We start from the raw sequence: 24,573 nt of genomic DNA on the forward strand, positions 1-24,573 counted from the left end.
CGCTCCCCCCCCCCCCCAAGCTAAATGCTAAAACTAATTCATTCACAACTGCCATACCATATAAACGGGGGAACACCGGGCACCTGTTCTCATGATCAACCCGGGGCCCCAACATTCAAACCTCCACCAATCGGACACCTAGTCTGTGTCCTGTGGATAGGAGATATGTAAAGGGGAACCTCCTTTTTATTTTTGGGTATTGTTTTTGAATAATACTCTCCATTGTCATTCGACACCATCCCTCATGTTTTTTTAATTTATTTTTTATAGAATGATTGTTTAGTTCTGTCTGCCAAGCCCTAAGCAGCAGCCTCCAGAGCACGGCTCTGTCTTAGCTGATACTGTCTGCTGACACTTAGGACTTTCCTGGAGACTTTTCAGGTTTATCAGGTCTTGATCTGGCTGCACCTTGTCATTAGATGTGCTCTGAAAACAACCCGTCCTTCTTTTTTTTTTTTTTTTGCCTAGAGAATAGTAACCTGCAGAATGAAAACAGGTGAAAGGTCCAGCTTCTAAAAAATACTTTATTCCAGCGGTAAATTTTCCATACACGATCTATGCGTTTCGGACCCAAAGATTACGGTAGATTACGCGTAGATTGTGTACCATTATCCTGTGTATGGAAATTTTACAGCTGGAATAAAGTATTTTTTAGAAGCTGGACCTTTTCACCTATTTTCACTCTGCGAGTTGTACAGCCGAGTCCAGGCTGTGTCCGTGCTTCTTGATTGCCGGGTACAGGTGAGCGCTGCCTACTTTTTGTTTGTTACCTATATAGAGAATAGTAACCGGTAAAATGGCTTGTAGAACTAGATCTTTCATACATACCGGTGAGCAGACAGTACACGGGGGGCCTGTGAATCGCAGAGTGACTTGTTTTAGTTGTCCTCCATTAATAAGTATTATTTAGCTACACAAGACGATTATTCATTGGCAGTTAACAAGACTGACATAAAGCTGGCACACACCCTGAGATCCGCTCTCGGGATGAGGTTGAAACAGACGGTGTATTATGAAGGTCAAGCACATCGTGTTGCGCTATAGTTGTTGGGGAAACCCCTTTTAGGCGGCACAGCTTGTTTTTCGTTTTTTGGGCTCGATTGATTCAGTCGTGCTAATTTGTGGCTTGTATGTTCAGAGAGGAGGTTTCACTGGGTTTTAGAGTGCGTTTGGGCAGGTTCCTTTTTTAAAGGGGTTTTCCAGAACTGAAATATTGATGACTTCTCCTTGGGATTGGTCACCAATATCGGATAAGTGGGGTCCAACTCCCGTCACCCCTACTGATCATTTGTTTGAATGGGCTGCTCTGCTCCAGATAGGGCACCGGGACAGCCCCACTCCATACACTGGATGATGGCAGCGCTGCTCTCATTCACTTGCAGGTTTACCAGGCTCCTGATATGAGAGGTCATCAGTAACCAAATGGTGAGGGTCACAGTGCCAGAACCACCAGAGCCTGAAGTGTAGTGGCTGGGCCAGGTTACCTCGGGTCAGTTCTCTGAATGGATGGTGAGCTGCAGTACACAGACACGGCCACCACGCATTTACTGAATGGTGCTTTCTGTGCCGACAACTGCAGGGAACCGCATTTGATATTGAGGACGTATCCTGAGGACAGGTCAATAATATCAGGAGTCCGAAAACCCCTTTAAGTGAACATGAGTAGCACCCTACTACCATTCATCTGTGGTCCAGGCACTGATCCAGAGTGCAGCAGCCCATTCAAATAGAGGCTGATAGGGCGTAGGGATGCAGGGACTTGTATGACACAGGCCATGGGGGGGAAAAAACCTTGAACATGTCTGCTGGTGACGGATCTTAGTCGCCCTTTGCGTTAGTCACTGCTGACTAGCTTTACACCGGTCTAGCCAACGTTTAAATTGTGCAAACTATCTCCATGCACTTGGTGATCCAGTTCTTTGCACTTCTTATTGTACGTGCAAATTAGTGGGGGTTAATGCGTTTTTTTTTTGTTTGTTTTTTGTTTTTATGTGGAGTTATCCCACCTAGAACGTGCTGGACCAGTGTGTCCAGAATACTGCTGTCTTCCTCATATAGGTGCCTTCCTCCCTAGTCACAGCTTGTGTAAACTGCCCTCCTTGCACTGCATATAACAGTTATGTTGTGCCATTCCTTTATTATTCCTGCTAGGAGCTTATGAATGAATTACCAGCAGTCTGCAATGATGGTCCATATGGGTGTTACCAGTTTAGAGCGTGTCCCTGTACAGTCTGACACAATGTGACAGCAATGATTGGGTAGTGTCAGACTGAAAGGACACCCCCCACCCCCTCCAACTGTTAACACCCAGTTAGACCTTTATTACAGAATGAGAATCATTTATTAACATCTTGTCGGAATAATGGAGGAATGGAACAACTTGGTTATAGGAAAAGATGCTCCATATTTGTTATCAAATGGGGAGCACAAGTAATTACTAAAACAGACCTGTCAGGAGAGGTTACATGCCGCCTTTATGGCCGCTTTCACACGGGCAGTATCTTGCATCACTGTTTGTTTCCAGAACATGGAAGAGTTACAAATCTCTCAATTATACTTTTCTCTGTATGTTCCACTTCTGGCTTTGGCTTACAAACTCTGAGGCAAATTACTCTCAAAGTACTGATTGTAAAGGTGTCCTTACAGGGAGAGCAGAGAGCCGGCAGAAACGGTACGCCAAAAGACTTGTCAGATTCAGCAGGGCAGTTATCTAGGTGAAAGTCAAAGTGGTCAGAAATGTTTAATGAAGTCTGTTTAGCTATTGAATGAGCAAGAAAAACAATTTGATCTATAGCCCTTAAAGGGGTTATCCGACCTCTGAAATGCCCCTCACACAGATTGTACTTACCTCGCTCCCCGGCACCCGCGTCTCTTCTGAAGCCCGCACGGCTGCCGCTGTATCTCCCTGTCACTCGGATGGAAACATTCGGCATCGGGTCAGCCAATACCAGGCGGTGACGGGGATGAGCCTCCCTAGCATTATCTTTGTCCCCTTCTGCCATTTGCCATTGATTGCTTCCCCTCTGGTCTGGAACAGACTACCAGAGTTTACAGTATCCGTATACTGCCGCGCAACACCAGGTCCCCTTTGACTATAATGGGATCCGATGGGCATCTGGCCAATTTCTGACATAACTGACGGGTATAGTGAACTCCAGGGTTCCGTTCCTCTGCCGGATTAGAAAAGGAAAAAGGGGGTCAGTCTACACATCCCAAAGCGCAGGAGCACGTTACTATGGCTGAGAACAAGACTGTTAAACTAGACATACAATGCAACAGCTCACTGCAAACCAAATAAAGTACAAAATTGTGTCACAGTTGCAAATGCTATACTAATAAGTTAGAGATGCTTGGCAATTCATTTTGTACAAAATTATTTGAGCCCGTCTGCCGCACGTCAAGGCGATCTCTAGTTAGAATTTAGTGTTAGGAACCCGTCTATCTGTTATGTGCCATGACAGCTATCATATAATTCAGCAAGTGTAGGTTCCACATGCATGCTGGACCTGCTTTAATTTCTGTGATTTTTTTGGGTGCCAAAATGGCCTCCATTATATCCTAGGAAAGCAGGTACCAACATGCATGCCGGGCCCACTCCACACCACTCCCGGCGCCAAATGGCCACCAAGGACTGCAGTGACACACTATCTCTCTCCTGGTGCCAGATGGCTTCAGTGAGTGAGGGGGAGCAGGCCAAGCTATATACTCACACTAGTTAAAATCAGCCTATGGGGCAGACGAGCTGGTCAGGAGTGCACGGCTGGGGAGGCAGCCACACCTCCAGTACAAACTGCCGGATTAGACTACCGGTGGTTGTGCCGCATATGTAAATGTAGACTAATCTATAGTATTGCTGTTTCCCGTATATTGTCTTGTATACTGACCGAAACCAAAATCTAATAAGATTGCTGTAGATTTTGCCTGCTCAGCCATGTAGGCGGCATACAGCTGAGCTTGTTCCCGGAGGTTAGGTGTCAAATTCCTGAATTTGAATGTATCCAGTAGGGATCAACCGAGACGGGAGGAGGAGGGACGGGCGCACTGCACCACCAATGATAATTGACGTTTAATACAAATACAGGAGGCGGTGCCCAGTCTATATAACAGGAAGCTGCGATCAGCGGCAGTTAACCCCTCAGGTGCCGCACCTGAGGGGTTAACTGCTGCTGCTGATCGCAGCTCCCTGTCAGAGGCAGGGTGCCGGATGTGTGATTCTGCGCTGACACACCCGCCTCTTGTATTAAACGTTAATTATTATTAGTGGCGCAGTGCTCCCACCCCACTCCCAGTATTAAAGTCATTGGTGGCAGTGGCCACAGGGTCCCCTCCTCCTCATTGGTGGCAGCTTCTGATCGGAGCCCCAGCAGTGTGATCCCGGGGCTCCGGTCGGTTACCATGGCAGCCAGGACGCTACTGAAGCCCTGGCTGCCATGGTAATCTCCCTACTGCTTTGTGTACTATGCAGGGACAGTGTTAGATCCTATTTAGCCTAGTAGAGCTCTATCAGGGTGAATAGGACAAGGGATCAAAAGATCCCAGGTTCTAGACCCTAAGGGGGGAAATTGTGGTTAAATAATATTTTGGTGTGTTTTTTTTTTTTTTTTGTTTTTTTTTTAAGTATAAATCACCCCCTTTCCCAATTTTACATATAAAATATTTAAAAAAAACAATAAATAAACCTATCACATATCGCCACGTCCGAAAAGTCCAAACTATTAAAATATTTTAAAAAAAATCTCCCATGTGATGAACTCCATAACAGAAAAAAAAAAATATATATATATATATATATATATATATATATATATATATATATATATATATATATTATAAAAAAAAAAATGCACAGAATATCGGTATAAGTTATCAGTATCTGCTCTAAATAATCAATCTCGGTCGATCCCTAGTATTCAGGCACGGTGTGTGACTGCCACGTGTTACTGGTCTGTGCTCCAGGGACTCCTGCTGTAGTGTCATTACTGGATTTACTGTCATTGTTATTGCCACCTCGAGTGCCAGACTGAAGGCACAAAAGGCAATTGTGTGAAGATCAACAGCAAATTAACAGCCATGTATATCCTTGAAATGTGATTTGTAATGAAACCTAAGGGGACACTACAAAGAGCAGTCACCGTGTTCTCTCGCCTCAGCACAGTTCTAAGAATAATTACCAAGCCATTTCTGTTATTTGGGAAGGGGGTCATTTTAAGAGTTCTTAATCAACGTGCCTAATGTTATCACATTTGCGTGCGATTATGGCGGTAGATATTGATGGCCTGTGGGCTGCGCAGAGTGCCGCTTATCCACAGCGTGCACTTGCTCCTAGGTAATAATTTCACCCTTCAGTTCCCAGAATAGGTCAGTTTTGTTGTGGATTTTGTGATTGAAGTAATTTTGGATTTCCAGTAGGTAGAGGACACTTGTGACTCCCACTGTGCTTGTACTGCTGCGTAAACGCTTTGTATGGATTTTCACAATAGCGGCAGGATCAGAAGTGGTGCTTTACCTGACGTGAAGTAGACTACATCAAGATGCTGCCTGGTGTTTGCCCATTTTCTCTAAATATTAGCTTTTTGAGAGGTCTATTTGCTTATGGTTAGAGAACATCCATCGTAGTCTTTCTGGTAATAATATCTAGGTAAAGGCGCCATAGACCTGGATTAAGGCTGCATTCACACCTGCCATCTCAAAACCCGAATTAAACTGATCACTTTTGTCCCTATTCATTGTCAAAGGGGACAAAACTGTTCACGATGCATTAGGGTTTCTTTTTTTGGGCCGGACACAACGGCTGTAAGCGGTGTCTGGTTTGCAAAAATGAACAAACCTGATCAGGCATGAAAATCAATGTAGCGCCTATACTGGCTCCGGCAGGGATCAGCCAAAAAAACGCTTCCATTCAGAGAAGGCTATTTTCACACATGCGGCAGTGTGATCCGGCGGGCAGTTCAGTCGTCGGTACTGCCCGCCGAATGTGACTGATAGCATTTGTGAGACGCATCCGGATACGGAATACATTCACTAATACATTCCTATGGGGAAAAAGGCCGGATCCGGCATTAAGGCAAGTCTTCAGTTTTTTTCGCCGGAGATAAAACCGTAGCATGCTACAGTTTTATCTTTTGCCTGATCAGTCAAAATGACTGAACTGGAGACATCCTGATGCATCCTGAACGGATTATTCTCCATTCAGAATGCATGGGGACATGCCTGATCAGTTCTTTTCCGGTATAGAGCCCCTGTGATGGAACTCTATGCCGGAAAAGAAAAACGGTGTGAAAGTACTAATACAACTATCTTCATCTGTTATGAATGGATCCGGTTGTATTATCTTTAACATAGCCATGATGGATCAGTCATAAACTCCATTGAAAGACAATGGGGGACGGAATCCGTTTTCTATTGTGTCCGAGAAAACGGTGTTTGTATACATTCAGGTTTTTTTTTATAACGAGTGTGCAAAACGCATTGCACTCGCGCGATAAAAACTGAACGTGATCACAGACAAAACTTTGACTTTGCTTGCGAAATAGCACATTTTTCACTGAACGCATCGGGACACTCGTCGTGTTGCCCCTGTACAGATTAGTCAGTTGGTCCTGCTGAAATTGCTCGGTTTGGCCAATCTCATTCTTGTGTATGGGAGCCTGTAGGTTCTATTCAAATAGGAGTCAGGACTTCTCTTTATACTTGAAGCCGTAAGGGGAGATTTATCATTTCCTTTATGCCCCTGAAAAGTGGCTTTAAAAGTTCGCAGGTCTAAGACTACTTTCACACTTGCGTTCGGGGCTCCGCTTGTGAGTTCCGTTTGAAGGCTCTCACAAGCGGCCCCGAACGGATCCGTACTGCCCTAATGCATTCTGAGTGGATGCAGATCCGCTCAGAATGCATCAGTCTGGCACCGTCTGTCCTCCACTCCGCTCAGCAGGCGGACACCCGAACGCTGCTTGCAGCGTTCGGGTGTCCGCCTGGCCGTGCGGAGGCAAACGTATTCGTCTAGACTTACAATGTAAGTCAATGGGGACGGATCCGTTTGAAGTTGACACTATATGTCTCAATTTTCAAACGGATCCGTCCCCCATTGACTTTCAATGTAAAGTCTGGACGGATCCATCTGAGCAACTTTCACACTTAGAATTTTTTCTAAACTATAATGCAGACGGATCCGTTCTGAACGGATCCCATCGTCTGCATTATAGGAGCGGATCCGCTCTGAACGCAAGTGTGAAAGTAGCCTAACTTTTAAAAAAAAAATGGTTGCATCTTCTCTTTTTTGCGGTCCTCGTCAGTTTTCTAAAAGAAGGTGTGAAGGAAGGGGCGGGGGCAGACAGAGCGACTAATTTATCTTCATTTATGACTGTTTGTTTAGTTTTCTGGTGTAAATGAAGACCGAAATCTATGGCCGCTCTGAGCGGTTGTAGATTTCTGGTTAGGCGCATGGGCAGAAAGCGCCAGTCTTGATACATTTCCCCCATTATGCTCTGCCAGATCAGGGAGACGATGCATACCAGTGGACCCCAATTAACTTACTATGGGGTCTGTGGGGTTTTGTTGTGCTCCAAGAATACCACTACTGTACACACCATGTCTAACCTTTGGGTACTTGATGAATCCCCTTTCAGTCTTCTGATGTTTTAAAAAAAAATAAAGATTTTGAAGCACACTTTTCTTCTCTTCTTTTTTTTTTTTTTTGCACAATAATGTGCTACTTTATGAAAGTGGGCAATGGGCATGATTAGGTGGGTGTCTAGGATTTTATCAGATTTAAGAAATGTGACTTAAAAATAAAGTCTCTCTTGTGTAAGAACTGGAGTCGCCTCCCCTTGTAGTATTTGAATTTGACACAAATTAAATCAATGCAGACTCCACCAAAACTAACTTAAAAATTCCCCACATGACGAACCTGCCCCTTTGTATCTTGTGCAGACTTATCACTCTGACCCACATTTACTAATGTAATTGCGCCTAGACCTGGTCATAAATGGCACTAACATTTAGTGCAGTTCATCACATCCAGTTTAGAAAAATCCACTGCACCTGACTCATCAAGGGGGCCGTAGCATAGGGGAATGTTGCCTACATAAGGCTTGTCTATTTTAGGTTTATGCATATGGGAATGAATAATGCAAGTCACCAGTAAAATGGTAAAACACTGGCTATGGGCTCATGCACCCGACTGGTTTTGGTCCACATCCGATCGGCATTTTTGTGCCGATCGGATGTAGACCCATTCATTTCAGTGGAGCACAAGATGCGTTCCACAGCTCCACAAAAACAAAATAGAACATGTCCTATTCTTGACCATTTTCTGGACAATGGCTAATTCGAACAGAGGGCAAAACGTAGCGATCCGCAAAATGCGGATGCACATTGCCAGGATCTGTGTTTTGCGGATCCAGTTTGGACCATGAGAACGGCTTCTGCTGTGTGCACCAACATGGAAAGTGATTGCAGGCATTATTCAGAATTGCATTGCAGTCAACTCCTTCCCTGACGCACAGTCCCAGCAACTCCACTGTCTAGAGAGAGCGTTATATATTTCTGTGAATTTCGAAGTGTCTGGGCCATGTCACTGTGAACACCGGTACTGAAAAGAGGAAGGGAGCAAGGAATCTGCTGAGCATGTGGGTCCACCAGTGGATGCAGGAGAAAGTGGACCACAGTGGAGAAGCAGGGGGCTCTACCAGGGAGGGAAATGTAATGCGCAGGAAAAAAAACTCACTATATATTTATTTTTTATTGCCTCTATATTGCAGTGATGCATTTCTGTAGTAGAGAAACTGGTCCAGGGAATGTGGAGTTGTAGGAAGAAATGTACTGCCAGCTGCTCACACCTATGGACTATGTGGGTCATTTGCTAAATGATTGATGCCAGTTTTCTGGAGTATATCTGTTGCAGATTGCAGCAAAAAGGTTATTTGTAACCGCAATCTATGACACTTCCCTGCTCACTCCAGGTCTAAAAAAGGGGTTCTGGCGGAGAAGGGGACAGGCTCCTTTATGACTTTCTACATCTGTTTTAGGTGTAGAAAATGATCTAAATTCAAGGAAGCAGTCTTACATTTAGACTGGTGGTGGATGCGCCAAAGTTATGTAGAGGCCGGCACCTCTTCATAAGGGCTCATTCAGATGGCCATATGTGTTTTGAAGTCAGCAAATTGCGGATCCGCAAAACATTGATACCGGCCTGTGTGCACATGGCCGCCACTCTCAGAAATTACCTATTCTTGTCCCGAATTGCAGACAAGAATAGGACATGCTCTATATTTTTTGTGGGGCAGCGGAACAGAACAACCTATCTTCTGTGGCCCCATTGAAATAAATGGGTCCACAGCCGTTCCGCTAAAATGCAGAACGGGTGCGGAACAAAACATACAGCCGTCTGAATGAGCCCTAACTTTGGCGGATCTACTGCCAGCCACAGGGGTTAAGACCAGCTTCTAAAATGGCAGTCTTGGTGAATGTGCCCCTATATATGTAATGAATATGTTCTTTGCTCCTACTCCATATGTAGCTCTTTGATATGAGCTCTTGGCTTCTTTTGTGGTATTTGTAGAAATAGTTCAGTTTGATCTTGGTCCATTGTACTCCTGAGTTATGACTTTGCTGCTTGCTTTGACTTTCAGGTTTGTGAATAACTTTTTTTATTTTTATGCAAAAAAAAAAAAAAAACGCCTTGCTGAAATGAGAGAATCCATAATCGTATGCCGTCTCCTCGTGTTTCCATATATCCTTTTGTATTGATCTATTTATGTGCGGTAATTAGATTGTGGGTGACTATGGGAGTCATTTGCTAAAACTGGTATATCTCACTCCAGTCTTAGTAAAAACCCCGCTGGCAGAAGATCGGACCAGTTTTTTAAGAGGCACCCACCTTCTTCTGCTGTCCATGTGCCAGAACAGAAATCTACATTAGCCAGGAGCTGGAGACTTCTAGTGTGATGTCCGGCAGTTTGGCACACGTTATGAAAGGAGTAAGACTACGGAGCACCTGCCCACCCCCTGCCTCCTCCTGCCAATAGCTTGCCCACTCTTTGGAAAAATGGCGAGGGTCAAACAGCACCTGTGACAAAATGTTAGGATCCTGGAAAATATATGGAGGGATCCTCATGGGATTATAATCATCCCATTAGCCTCCATTGTGTTTTTTAGGCAGGAAAATTTCCAGCCCAAAAATGTGTATACGCCGGTTAAAAATGGATGGTTGCCGGGGTCTGGGGCAGAGGTTACTCATTGGGTCAGCAAGTGACCTATGGTATGGTGTTGCTGGGCAAGAAAATGCAGAGATGCCCAGCAACAGGTAGGGCATTGGTGGGACTGTTTCAAGCGCCCCCCAGGTTAGGGCTATATAGTTGCTGTCATCCAAACCGCATCTGAAGGAAGTGCTGCCCCCGCCTGCCCTTCCCTGTTGAAAGTTTTGATATTGTCACGGCTACTTTATTAGGAGGGTGCAAAGTCGCTCACTGAAAAGGTGAGCGGACGAGTTAAGTCTGACGTTTAGGCCTAGCTTATGGCTGGTCTAATTATTGTTTAAGTTATTGGTATGATTGATACAGTTTTAGGCGTCTAGCACACGAACGTGTGCGCTCCGTGGCCGTATTATGGACTGCATTTGCGGACCCGCAATACACAGCCACCATTCCGTGTCCAATCACTTAAATGGGTCAGCAAATCCGGAGATGCGCAACGGAAGCACTACGGAGTGTTTCCGTGGAGTTTCGTCCCGTACTTCTGTTCCACAAAAAGATAGAACATGTCCTATCTTTTTTTGCGGAACGGCCGGATCACGGACCCATTTAAGTGAATGGATCCGCTGCGGCTGCTCCACGGACGGTGATCGTGCATTGCGGCCCGCAGCACGACCACTGGGCGCACACATTTGTGTGCAGAAGGCCTTAATTGGTTTAAGATGATCTTTTAATAAAGTTGGCCGTGGCCTAATTTATTCCACCCAAATACGTGTGTCCACGTGTTTTTAATTATGGATGTGAGTATGTTTTATGGTACAATTATGATTTTATAATCCCATGTGCATCTTTTCTACAACAAAAAACTCTCAAAGTTATTCCATGTTTTAATATGTAAAAATGGAGCTGCAGGACGGTGGAGGGATGTGACACAACTGGTCTGCCCAGGTGTATGTAGAAATACTTGTTTGGCCAGGTGTATTTTATAGCTACAGGTTTATTACGAATCGTGGCCGTGTGATAGTCCTTAAGAGCTAGAGCTGTACAGAGGGAAGAGCCACGTGTGGGTTCTGCAAAGGCCGCAATGTTCGCATGCAAATGTGGCCACCTGGAATGGGAAGGTGGACATCTGAAAGGGGTTTTCCGAGCTGTTAATACTAATTAGTGAGAGTCCGACACCCGGGACCCCTGCCGATCAGCTGATGGAGAAGATGATGACGCTCGCAGTAGCACCATGGCCTTCTCGCAGCTTTCCCTAGGCCGGTGATGACACGTTCACATGGCCTAGGTAGGAGGAGCTCAGCCCCATTGTAGTGAATGGGGCGGAGCGCCATACCAAGCACAGCCACTATACAGTGCACGGCACTATGCGCGGTGATTACGGACAAGGTGGCAAAGCTCACAGGACCACCAGTGCCTTCTCAAACAGCTGATCGGTGGGAGTCGGACACCAGAGGATAGATCATCAGTATTAAAATCTCGGAAAACCCTTTTAACAGAAAAAAGTAATGCACAGAAATATTTAAAATTTTATCATGTATAACGTGACCATTTTATACCCTAAAAGAAAGGAATACATTCCGGGAAAAGCTTCCATTGTGATTATAGTGTAAGGTTTTTGTAATTGGGGGCAATACATTTACTGAGCAATTTAAAAATGTTAAACTTGTATGTTCACATTTTAAATCTCAAAAGTGTCCTTATGAGGAATAGACATTCTACAGCCGGAGAATTGTGTACCGCCCTAGAAGGGAACAGGGCAGCGAGAAATCCAAGGGTGTAGATTATACCTAGATGGAAGCTTTTAAATGGTGTTAAATTAAATCGAATCTTCACCGACGTGTATTACTTTGTATGGATCTTAATATATTCATATGTTCTTATTTTCCATGTAGTGCTGGTCCAAAAGGAGACAATATCTACGAATGGAGATCGACTATCCTGGGTCCTCCCGGCTCAGTCTATGAAGGAGGAGTGTTTTTCCTGGACATCACATTCACTCCTGAATACCCTTTTAAACCTCCAAAGGTATGTGGATTATAGTATATTGTGTCTTGTATACTACACTGGCATCCCAGGCGTGAGGAGGGAAATCTGGCCATTTCATTTCCTTAGTCATTTGGCTTGACTAACCACCTGTCTATGGGTTCCTGAGAAAATGGAAAGTGGAATCTGATTGGTTGCTATGGACAACTAAGCCAGTTCTACTTTACACCAGTTTTGATAAATGTCCCCCATGGTTTTTAAAAGCAGAGATTTCCCAGCATGTTGGTGGCCCTTATGGAGATGCCTATACTATCTCCAGCAGGCCCATAGATATCAATGCAACAAGGATGTATGCAGAACCAACACTCCATTCATATTTGGTGGACATAGGTACCCAGGTCTCACAATTAGTGGGAGTTCTTGGTGTCGGACCCCCTCTGATCAGACACTTGGCCCCTATCCTGTGGGTAGGGTATAAGGTAAAATCTTTGCATCACCCTTTTAAAAGGGGTTGTCCCGTGACCAGAACTTATCCCCTCTCCACAGGATAGAAGATAGGTGTGTGATTGGCGAGGGTCTGACCATGGGGTCCCTGCTGATGACTAGAACAGGGGGCCATAGTCACCCATTTGAATGAAGCAGCATGTGTCCACTGCTCCATTCAACTGAGGCTACCAGATCTAGCCAAGCACCCAAGCAGTCAGACCCCTACCGATCAGATGCCTATCACGTATCCTGATAAGGCATATGTTGTCACAGGACAACCCCTTTACAAGAGTTGGGGTCATAAAATTGGTCATAATTGCATTCCCTGGACATTTAAGTAGAGTTTTGAAGTTAATGGGACTTAAATTAATTTACGTTGAAGCTGTATGTGTTTTGTGTTTTCTTCCTTGTGATTTAGTTGCTGGATTTGTCATAATGGAGATGGACCCTCCTTATACTGCCTTCCAGGTGTTCTTTAGCACTGCAGCCGTTCTGAACATGCAAAGCTGCAGTGTAAAGTGTGGGATAAAAATGACACTGTGGACAGAGACCGAAGCGGAAATCCCTATCTACTGTGCCGTGGCCTTGTCGGGCTACTCCAGCTGGGCTCTCCTCATGGGGGGCTGAGCTGCAGTAACCCAGCACTACACTGCTTCCAGCTCCGGTGGCTGCTGAGAACAGTTGATCGTTGAGGGTGCCAGATGTCGGACCCCGCACCGATCTGATATTGATGACCTATACTGAAGATAGGTCATCATTGTCTAGAAGCCGGACAATCCCTTGAAATTCTAAAGCTAGTTTATGTAAATTCCACCAGAGGGGGAGGTGGGATAACACACGAGAAGACAGTAGGATTGGGCTGTCGGTGTGATCAGTCTGTATAAGGACAGAATGCTGTAGAGAGAAATTCTCTTATGAGACAGGCGTATACGGATGTTTCGACAAGGGGTTAATGTAGTATTCATGCTCTGGAATAATGATTGGGTGACATGGCTGATTCTGTATGCCTGTAATACATGCGAGAATATGTGGAATTGTTGTCTTTTGTTAAATTACCTGAATAGTAGTAAATTGCATCTAAGTGCGGGTTCATTATCCACATAATACGCTGTAATATGAAACAATCATGTGCTGTAGAAAATCCAGAGTCCTTCCCCACAACGGCAAGCTATCTCCCTGTATAAATATACTGACTGGTGAAGCATTTCACAGCACGCTTACAAAATTATTAGATTTTTGCTGCAAGCTATAAACCAGTTTACATTTCTGACGCAGCATATTTCCATTTAAACAGATTTGGGGCTCATGCACACGACGTATGCCCCTTCGAGACATACGGTCCGTGAGTGGGCCATATGTCCCTGAGCGGCATACATTGGGCGTGCACAGCATCATAGGTTACTATCATACTGTGCACATCGGGCCGCCTACACAACTACTGTCGTGCACTCCTATAATCATAGGTGTGTACGCCAGTAGTCCCGTAGGCGGCCCGATGCACACTATGTATGCCGCTCACGGACTGTATGTCTCGGAGGACATACGGTCGTGTGCATGAGCCCTTATATTTTTGGGGGTTTTTTTCTTGTTAAAAATTAACATTTTGCAGTTTAATTAGCTGGGTACTAAATATACGTTGGTTTCCCCACTGGTATACAGAAGATGCGATGTGAAAAAAATGACAAGTTTGTTGCATGGTGTTTTTACCAGTATTACCAGTATATGTCGTTTAAAGGGAGTCTGTCACCTCCATATGGCCATACACAGCGCTTACATGGCTCTGTAGCACACCTATACAGGATTGTAACGGTACCTTTGTTAGTTTTTCCTGCTGGTGCAAGTCTAAAGAAAAGAAGTTTAATTCATATGCAAATGAGCACTCGCAAGTGCCCAGGGGCGGCGTTCAGTGTGTAGGTGCCCAGGCTGCTCTGCCTTCTTTTCACTTTACTCCTCCCCAGCCTCTTCCTTTGCCCGCCCTCCAAGTCTGGACCTATCGATGAGGCAGGAGACTTGGAGGGCGGGCAAAGGAAGAGGCTGGGGAGGAGTAAAGTGAAAAGAAGGCAGAGCAGCCTGGGCACTTACACACTGATCGCCGCCCCTGGGCACTTGCGAATGCTCATTTGCATATGAATTAAACTTCGTTTTTCCTGCTGGTGCAAGTCCAAAGACAAAGGTACCGTTACAATCCTGTAAAGGTGTGCTACAGAGCCATGTAAGCACTGTAGATGGCCATATGGAGGTGACAGACTCCCTTTAATATCAGATAGGTGCAGAACCCGCACAACACATGCGGCATGCCCTCCATTCATTTCTGTGGGAATTCCAGAAATAGCTGAGTGAGCGTTTCCAGCTATTTTCTGAATTCCCATAGAAATGAATGAAGGGTGGCTACACGTGCGCAGCTGTTCTCTGCTTGCTTCGGGAGTTCCGTTCTGGAGATGCAGTAGGTGCATTTTTTAATTTTGCCAGAACTATAACATTGAAAATCAAATGCAAAATATTGTCCTCCTTTAGCAGTCAGCACAGAAAGATAAAACTCTATAAGGCTACTTTCACAGTAGCATTTACCTTTTCCGGTATTGAGATCCGCTTCAGTTTTGTCCCTATTCATTGTCAATGGGGACAAAATGGAACACAAGGAGTGCACCAAAATGCATTCTGTTCAGTTTGGTTGTGTTCCCATACTGGAGAGCAAACCGCAGTCATGGGATGAGAAAACGGATCCGTTCCCATTGACTTGCATTGTGGGTCATGCCAGCTCTGTTTTCTCAGACACAATAGAAAACGGATCCGTCCCCCATTGACTTTCAGTGGTGGTCATGACGGATCAGTCTTGGCTATTTAAAGATAATACAACCGGATTGGTTCATAACGGATGCAGATGGTGGTATTAATAGTAACGGAAGCGTTTTTTATGGACCCTTTTTTTTTTTTTTTTTTGCTTTCTATTCATTTCAATGGGAGAATCAGAGCGTTTGCTGCTCCTTTCTTTTTCAGCATGGAAAAAAGCAAGTTCTGCCTCCTATTGAAATGAATGGAAGGCTTTTTTGGTGCAGAACACTCATGGAAAACAGCGTGTGTTTTTTTTTTTTTTTTGTTCCATGTCCCTATCTTTATTTAAAATAATGTATATAACCCAGCAACTTTCACACCAGCCACTAGGCCTAATTATAGGTCCTGATTTCCCGTTCAGTGCAAGTAATGGGTCCCCTCCTGTCCATTGTGTCTATGGCCCAAAAGACAGGAAGTCTTTTAACATACTTTAAAATTGCAGGATTATATACACTTTTAATATAGATGGTAACATAGAAAAAGTTTAATGAAAACACGCCAAAAACCGTTTAACATAAAAATGTGATTTAAATGGGTCACTTTATGATGACACATTCCCTTTAGCCCATTGTCATTTCACTGCAATGAATGGGAGATGTTAGTATAATAGTAGATGCAGAATTGGGATAACAGTATGACCGTTCTTTTGATGAACATTGCCCTTATAAGTGTAAGGGTGCATTCACATGACTACATATTTTGCAGTCCACAAAAAATAAGGAAGATGTCCATGTTGCATCCGTTTGCAAAACGGCCAAGAATAGGACACGTCTTTTTTGCAGGGCTACGGAACAGGCGTACAGATGTGGGCAGCACACAGTGTGTGATGCTCTAATTCAGGCATGCTCAACCTGCGGCCCTACAGCTGTTGCAAAACTACAACTCCCAGCATACCTGAACAGCCTACAGCAGGGAATTTTGGGAGTTGTACACCAGCTGGAGGGCCACAGGTTGCGCATGCCTGCTCTAATTGAGTCACTCAAAATTCAAGCTTACGTGCTAAAAGTCCAAAGAAAGGAAGAAGTTAAATAGCCAGAGCAGAAAGTAGAATACAGGGGCTGAGTTAAAAAGACGAAAACTAGCCACCAGCTTTTTGAAAAAGGTAATATTCACATATAGCCTACTAGTGGGATATTTGATGGTATTGTCCCTTTTAATTCAGACAATGCTCCCTGAGAAAGTCAGTGTAAGGGCTCGTTCACACGACCGTATAGCTTTTTCAGTGTTTTGTGGGCTGTTCTTCCCAGATCATTTTATTATTTTTTTTCGTAGTGTTTCCGGTTCCATTCTGTCTTTCCGTATGGCATATACAGTAATTACATAGAAAAAATTGGGCTGGGCATAACATTTTCAATAGATGATTACAGAGTACACTCTGTATGCATTCCATCTTTTTATTTTTTTTTGCGGACCCATTGACTAAAATGGAGCCACGAACGTGATTTGAGGGCAATAATAGGACATGTTCTCTTTGAACGGAAATACGGAAACCGAATGCATATGGAGTACATTCAGTTTTTTTTTCCGGAACCATTGAAATGAATGGTTCCGTATACGGAACGCCCAAAAAACGTTTGTGTGAACGAGCCCTAAATAAGCTCCTATTCATGAGGACTATAGCTGGCTCTGGATAACAGCTAATGTACAAAAGCTGAAGGCGATGCTTGTAATGCTTAAGAATTACCACAAGAGGTCACCATAAGACTAAAGCAAATACAATTATCCTCCTAAGAGGCTATGTAAACCTTTGTAATGCGTGTTTATTGTAAACTGTATTGTGCTTTGTAACTTTTTGCAACTTTCTTAAATTGTATTTTCTGTAAAGGTAAAATATTTGTTGTATACATTTTTTTTTCATTCATTTATTTGTATTTTGTAGGTGACTTTTCGGACGAGAATCTACCACTGCAACATCAACAGCCAAGGTGTTATCTGCCTGGATATCTTGAAAGACAACTGGAGCCCAGCACTAACTATTTCTAAAGTTCTCCTCTCCATCTGCTCGCTGCTCACAGACTGCAACCCTGGTAAGCATCTTGTACTATGTTACTTATAAAAACATTTTTATAGTATAGGCATAAATTTGTTAAAGGGGTTCACTGGGAATTAAGAAAATGAAAATACTTAAATATTACTTTAGTATAAATAAATTCTCAAATACATTTTGTAACGGATCTCCTGGCACCCCAACCGGGTACCTCCGTTGATGGATGCTCCTAGTGCTTTCCGAGGGCTCCAAGCACTTCACTTGACACCGTACGCACTGCAGACCCCACAAACCCCCGCAGCTTGGTTGGGGTCTCGCCGTCCTCCACCCATGCTGGACCCAAGACCGGGCTTCATCTTCCAGTGGGTGAACCTCTCCTGCATCCAGAGAGCAGGAACCATGAGCAAGCTCTTACAAGAGCTTATACTCAAGGGAGTATTGTGATATAGCAATCCCCAAGAGTGTAGTTATCCCATTCCCCAAACATGAGCCAAAACTTCATGAAGGTATAAAGCAGCCTCTTTATTTTAACACGCAAGCATTTTATACACATCTTCCAACAAGGTTACCACCCACAGGGTTTTGTAAAAACAGCCAATAACCACGTACAATACACGCAGACACTCCCACGCGAAATCCTCCCCTCTGCCCGTTATAGAATTACCTCACACTGGGTTGATGCAATCATCACAGGCAGGCGAATACACAATATCCTCTGTCCTGGAGACAATTTAATTACTTCTCGGTTATCTCTCAGGACAAAGGACATCGCCAATACACACAGAGAGACAATGGAACAGACCTCCCTACTCAACATATACAATGTCCCACCCTTTTTAATACACATAGACATTTAATATCCCAAAATGGCACGAATTAGACCAGGGGTTCAAGTTAGTCCAAGTCCTTTGTGAACAAAGGAGGCCTGGCTGATTAGAGGGCCCATAATCCTGGGGCAAGATTCTAGTAGCCAGGCCCCTCCAAAACCCAGTGGCAAGGTTGGTTTCGCCACACATTTCATTAGCTATAATAGTTCAATGATTGAGAGAAATAAAATGGCCGCCGTCCTATTAGCGCACACAAAACCTTTCCTAATCACAAAGCAGTTAGTTTACAACATTGAGGTAAAGAGCTGCCTCATCCTCCTCTCCTACTTGTCAGGGATTATGATCCTGAATAAGAATGAGAAGATCCTCAGCTGAATCTGTGTAGGAATGGAGTTCATGAGGCGACATGAAGTGCAGAGAGGATGGACAGGACAGGCGGTGGTAATGGAGACTGCATACAAGTGCTGCTGCTCATCAGCCACAACCCCACCTCCTCTCTGTACTTAATGTCTCCTCATGAACTCTATTCCTACAGAGATTCATCTGAAGATTATATTAAACTGTATTCAGGATTATACTCTCTGACAAGTAAGAGAGGAAGATGGTGCAGCTCTTTAACTTGTCCTCCTGTGTAAAAAGGACCGGTTTTGTGTGGACTAGTAGGATGGCGGCCATTTTATTTTTCCTAATTGCTCCCCGGACAAAACGAGCCATTATAACTAATGTAAGGTATTTGGTAATATGTTTATGATGAAGTAATATTTAAGTATTTTTGTTTTCTTAATTCCCGGAGAACCCCTTTAAAATGGACCACTTGAACATAATACAAAAGGGCATTCTGATTATTTCATAATTGATATTAACATAACAAGCTGACTGAAGATCATACAGGTTTAAAGTCTGAAAGTTGAGACCTCCACCGATTTTCTAGAACTAAGGGGCAACAATTCTAACCCATTTAATACAGCATGTATTTTGGGACCATAGAAGTTCAGCTGAACTGTCAGACGTACAGGCATTCAGCCCTACTACGCATTTCAGGCATCCGACTGCGACCATAATGTTCACACATTACGATTTACACGCTCTCCTTTGTAAGGCTACTTTCACACTTGCGCTTGATCGGATCCGTTCTGAACGGATCCGATCATATTAATGCAGACGGAGGCTCCGTTCAGTACGGATCCGTCTGCATTAATAACTTAGAAAAATTTCGCAGGTAGCCTGAGCGGATCCGTTCAGACTTTCAATGTAAAGTCAATGGGGATGGATCCGCTTGAAGATTGAGCCATATGGTGACATCTTCAAGCGGATCCGTTCCCATTGACTTACATTGTAAGTCTGAACGGATCCGCACGGCCAGGCGGACAGCTGAACGCTGCAAGCAGCGTTCAGCTGTCCGCCTGTCCGTGCGGAGGCGAGCGGAGCGGAGGCTGAACGCCGCCAGACTGATGCAGTCTGAGCGGATCCGCTCCATTCAGACTGCATCAGTGCTGGACGGAGGCGTTCGGGTCCGCTCGTGAGCCCCTTCAAACGGAGCTCACGAACTGACCTATGAACGCTAGTGTGAAAGTAGCCTAACAGGTGTATGAGGGTGTCTTCACATCATGGTTTTTGTCCCATGTTTAACATAAACATTGTTGAGGAGGGGGGGGGTCCAAAAGCGTAGTACACTGCACGTTTCAGTCCTACACAGTTCAGCAAAAAAATGATGTGAAACTGATACATTATTTACAATTTAACCCTACGGATGCTACTGTTATGACATCCATCTGATGAATCCTTCTAATGTACAAGTCAAGTTAAACATATGACAAAATAATGCTGGATAGTTGACACTCAACCTTTCTACAAGCCGGGTGCTCTGTGATGGGGAATTATCCCAAACTTGTAGTGTACAAAAAAAAATCACGGCACTCTGTTATAGAATACAAATCAATCCAATATTTATTTAATCTGAATTGTTTTTACTGTAATTGGCCAACGTTTCGGTCCATCCTGGACCTTGTTCACTGCCTGTAGGTAGTGCAGTCATGGAATTGGATGGCGCCAAGGTCCGGGATGGACCGAAACGTTGGCCAATTACAGTAAAAACAATTCGGATTAAATAAATGACAAAAACATGATGTGAACACAGCCTAATGTAAGTTGCCAGCTTAAGACCAAACAGAGCTGCTCCCTTCCTTCCCCCCCCCACTTCTCCATAGTGCCCACCCCATAATATGCCAGTATATAGGGCCCACATAGTGCTTCCCCTCTTCTCCATAGTGCCCCCATGTTGTGCCAGTATATAGGGCCCTCTTCATAGTGCTTCCCCTCTTCATAGTGCTTCCCCTCTTCATAGTGCCCGCCCCCCCCATATTGTGCCAGTATATAGGGCCCCCACCCCCCTTCTTGCCACAGTATACTATAAAAAAAAAAAAAAAAAAAAATTTGTATACTTGCCCAATGCTGCTATCAGTGATGCGATGCAGGCCTCTTCCGGCCTGTGTCCCACACTGTACGGCTCAGGCGGCGCAATGACGTCTAGTGCCTGTAGCGTATCAGAGAAACGGGCAAGGGAAACTCCTCTCCCTTGCTCCTCCGCACCATTCATCTGTATCGCTGTCCTGAGGACGGCGATACAGATGAATATGGAGATGAGTGCTTCCACAATGGAGGCGCTCATCTCCACTCCTGCTGCCTCCGGACAATAAGGACTCCCCTCCGGCGCTCCGCACCCGTCACCCGTGCACCTTTGAAAACAGGCTGACAAATACCCAAGCGCCAGGACCAAATTCCTGATCGCCATGGCAACCAGGGATTTGTCGAGCCCTGTCCTACAAGATCTCTTACCTGTCCCTGTCTGACATGCTGATCGCTGGCAGCTCTGCTCATTTTTATCTTCACTATGCACCTGCTGGTGCCCAAAGGGAAGAGATGTGAATGGGGCTGACAGCAAGGCCCCTTTCACATGAGTGAGAATTCTGCGTGGGTGCCATGTGTGATGCGAACGCTTTGCGCCCGCACAGAATCCAGACCCATTAATTTAAATGGGTCTGTGTACATTAGTGGTGGTTTTCATGCAACGCTGGCCCCCTAGAAGTGAATGGGGCTGAGTGAAAATCGCATCCACAAGCAAGTTGCTAAGAGATTGTTTGTTTGTTTGTTTGTTTGTGAGTGAACATTCAGCTTTTTATCACTCGATGCAGAATGCAGTAAATCGCATTGCACCCGCGCGATAACTGAACGCTATCGCAAAGAAAACTGAATGGCTTTGTTTGCGAAATCCCGCAGTTTCCACTGAATGCATCCAGACACGCTCTCCTGCAAGGGGCCTAAGGGCCGTTTCACACGAGCGGATGCCGTGCGTGGCATCCGCTCCGTGAAAGAGTGCCAAGACCCGCTGCAGACTGCAGAGGCACGGAGCAGTAACATGACTGTTAATGCTCCGTGCCTCTCTGTGATCTCTTTACTACGAAATCACAGTTGTCACTGTGTTTTCGTAGTAAAGAGATCACAGAGGGGCACGGAGCATTATCAGTCATGTTACTGCTCCGTGCCTCTGCAGTCTGCAGCGGGTCTTGGCACTCTTTCACGGAGCGGATGCCACGCACGGCATCCGCTCGTATGAAACGGCCCCAAGTGTACTGCTGATCGCTGCAGTCCGTTCTTCAGTGTACATTGAAGATGGGCTCTCCTTAGCGACACCCAATTTACAGACTGTTTTCTGGTAAATAAAATAACACATTTCCCTTATTATATGACAGATTATTCATATCACTGCCCTTATGCAATATAAAAAAAACTGACAATTACACGTTAAGGCGTTAATGAAGAGATCAGTTTCCCTGTGCGCCCAGCAGATTTGTATTCATAGAAGAAACAGCTCTGAAAATGTATCTGGTAGTGTACAGAGTGTAATGGGTTTACTTTTGTATCCATTATGTTTGCTTTTAGGTCTTATTTTATTTAATTTTTTCCCTTTAAATTAAACCTTCGGTTATGCAGTCGGATTTTGCTTTGATTTCAGGGGGAATGTACAAAGCGTGGTATCTGTAATTGACTTCTTCTCTCTTACAGCTGATCCTCTTGTCGGAAGTATCGCCACCCAGTACATGACCAACAGAGCGGAGCATGACCGAATGGCCAGACAGTGGACCAAGAGATACGCTACATAGATACTTGGACACCGCGCTTATCTGTCATGGCGAGAGCTGCTTGTTAACTGGGCAATGGCGGGTGGGAGTCTGCAAAGAATAGGTTATTTCTATAACAGATTTTATTCAGTCTTTTATTTCCAGAGAATTTTGTTATTGTAACTTAAGGTATCTTTCTGCAGTAATTGACTGGAACGAGTCAAAACGCAATCGCAAACCAGACATAACGGAAAGTTTGTTCCCCCGTCCCCATTTTCGTTCTATGACATGTAAGCGATCGAAGCAATTTAATTTTGTACAGTTACACTGCTTATACGGTAAATGTCTGTGATAAGTTTTGTTGAGGGATTGAATGAGTAATTTGTGTATGAGAGATGAGCTGCAGCGTGTGTGTAACATAGTCTCCACCATGGCCTGGACCCGAGGAACTGGTGATATCTGTATTAAGGAAACATTTTACACTTTATATCAGTTTTCTTCCTTTTTGTATATCTGTAAACTCGGCTGAGAGAGACTTAAACAGAATCTGTAGTGAAATACCTTAAGCTGTTTAAATGTAAAAGTGAATAAGAATTACTCCGTGGATTGGTTATATGTTGTAGGCTAGGAAGCCTGCATTTGTTACTGTGCTAATAAAAGTGGAAAAATAACCTGAAGTATGTGCGCATTCATTTATTTATTGTGGGATGACAAGGTTTTTTTTTTGTTTTTTTTTTTTTTTTACATATTGGGGGCCGTACAACAACAAAATAAGGGAAGTACTGGATTTGGCACATAACCGACCAGAACAGAGGGGTCAGTTTGGGAGTCCACTTAATTAGCGGAGAAAGCCTTGCATGCAGCACTTTTCTCTTTGCTGTTTTTGACAGAAGCAGCATCTGAGCCCCCAAACACAGATGTGAACAAGCCCTTAGCAAAATGTACCAAATCTTGCAAAGCAGATACGAGGTGGCCGGGATGGGAGCCGATGCGCATGCGTGCTCCCACGGTCCTGGCCAGCGCTTTTTCTTGTAGTGTGCGAGCATGGCCACAGATGTTGGATGTAACCTCTGGAAGGACCCCAAATGCTGTTTTTCTACCAATAAATGTTTTGTATACTGCTCTATGATGGGAAATATCATTACCTAAAGTCCTATAATTTACTCATGTTAAATCACCAACCTGATACCAATACCATTTTGCTCATAAAGTAAACTTATTAAATATGCAAAATTAAACTTTATTAAATATACTAAATTTAATTTTGTAAAGATTTTTTTAATGAGCAAAATGGTATTGGCTCAGTTGCATATTGTATCAGGTTGCTCTGATACGGTACATACTTTACTATATAAAAACTCAAGTAAAATTTTAAATGCCTGAGCTCACACACTACAGGGTGGGCCATTATATGGATACACCTTAATAAAATGGGAATGGTTGGTGATATTAACTTCCTGTTTGTGGCACATTAGTATATGTGAGGGGGGAAACTTTTCAAGATGGGTGGTGACCATGGCGGACATTTTGAATCCAACTTTTGTTTTTTCAATAGGAAGAGGGTCATGTGACACATCAAACTTATTGGGAATTTCACAAGAAAAACAATGGTATGCTTGGTTTTAGCGTAACTTTATTCTTTCATGAGTTATTTACAAGTTTCTGACCACTTAAAAAATGTGTTTAATGTGCTGCCCATTGTGTTGGATTGTCAATGCAACCCTCTTCTCCCACTCTTCACACACTGATAGCAAAATCGCAGGAGAAATGCTAGCACAGGCTTCCAGTATCCGTAGTTTCAGGTGCTGCACATCTCGTATCTTCACAGCATAGACCATTGCCTTCAGATGACCCCAAATATAAAAGTCTAAGGGGGTCAGATTGGGAGACCTTGGGGGGCCATACAACTGGCCCACGACGACCAATCCACTTTCCAGGAAACTGTTCATCTAGGAATGCTCGGACCTGACACCCATAATGTGGTGGTGCACCATCTTGCTGGAAAAACTCGGAACGTGCCAGCTTCAGTGCATAAAGAGGGAAACGCATCATCATGTAGCAATTTCGCATATCCAGTGGCCTTGAGGTTTCCATTGATGAAGAATGGCCCCACTATCTTTGTACCCCATATACCACACCATACCATAAAT

At 44.3% G+C, this 24,573-nt stretch overlaps 1 protein-coding gene across 1 annotated transcript in view; it reads left to right on the forward strand.

The window, feature by feature from the left end:
• Positions 1–23,094, forward strand: part of LOC122938028 (ubiquitin-conjugating enzyme E2 E1) — a 42,995-nt gene extending 19,901 nt beyond the window's left edge. Inside the window, exons 3-5 of the mRNA XM_044293285.1 lie at positions 12,083–12,215; positions 17,371–17,518; positions 22,368–23,094. Of these exons, the coding sequence (XP_044149220.1) occupies positions 12,083–12,215; positions 17,371–17,518; positions 22,368–22,465 (379 nt within the window). The 3' untranslated portion in view covers positions 22,466–23,094. The remainder of the gene's footprint in view (positions 1–12,082; positions 12,216–17,370; positions 17,519–22,367) is intronic.
• The last annotated feature ends 1,479 nt before the right edge of the window (positions 23,095–24,573 follow it).

Source organism: Bufo gargarizans, chromosome 5 (genome assembly GCF_014858855.1).
Source record: "Bufo gargarizans isolate SCDJY-AF-19 chromosome 5, ASM1485885v1, whole genome shotgun sequence".
NCBI lineage: Eukaryota > Metazoa > Chordata > Amphibia > Anura > Bufonidae > Bufo > Bufo gargarizans.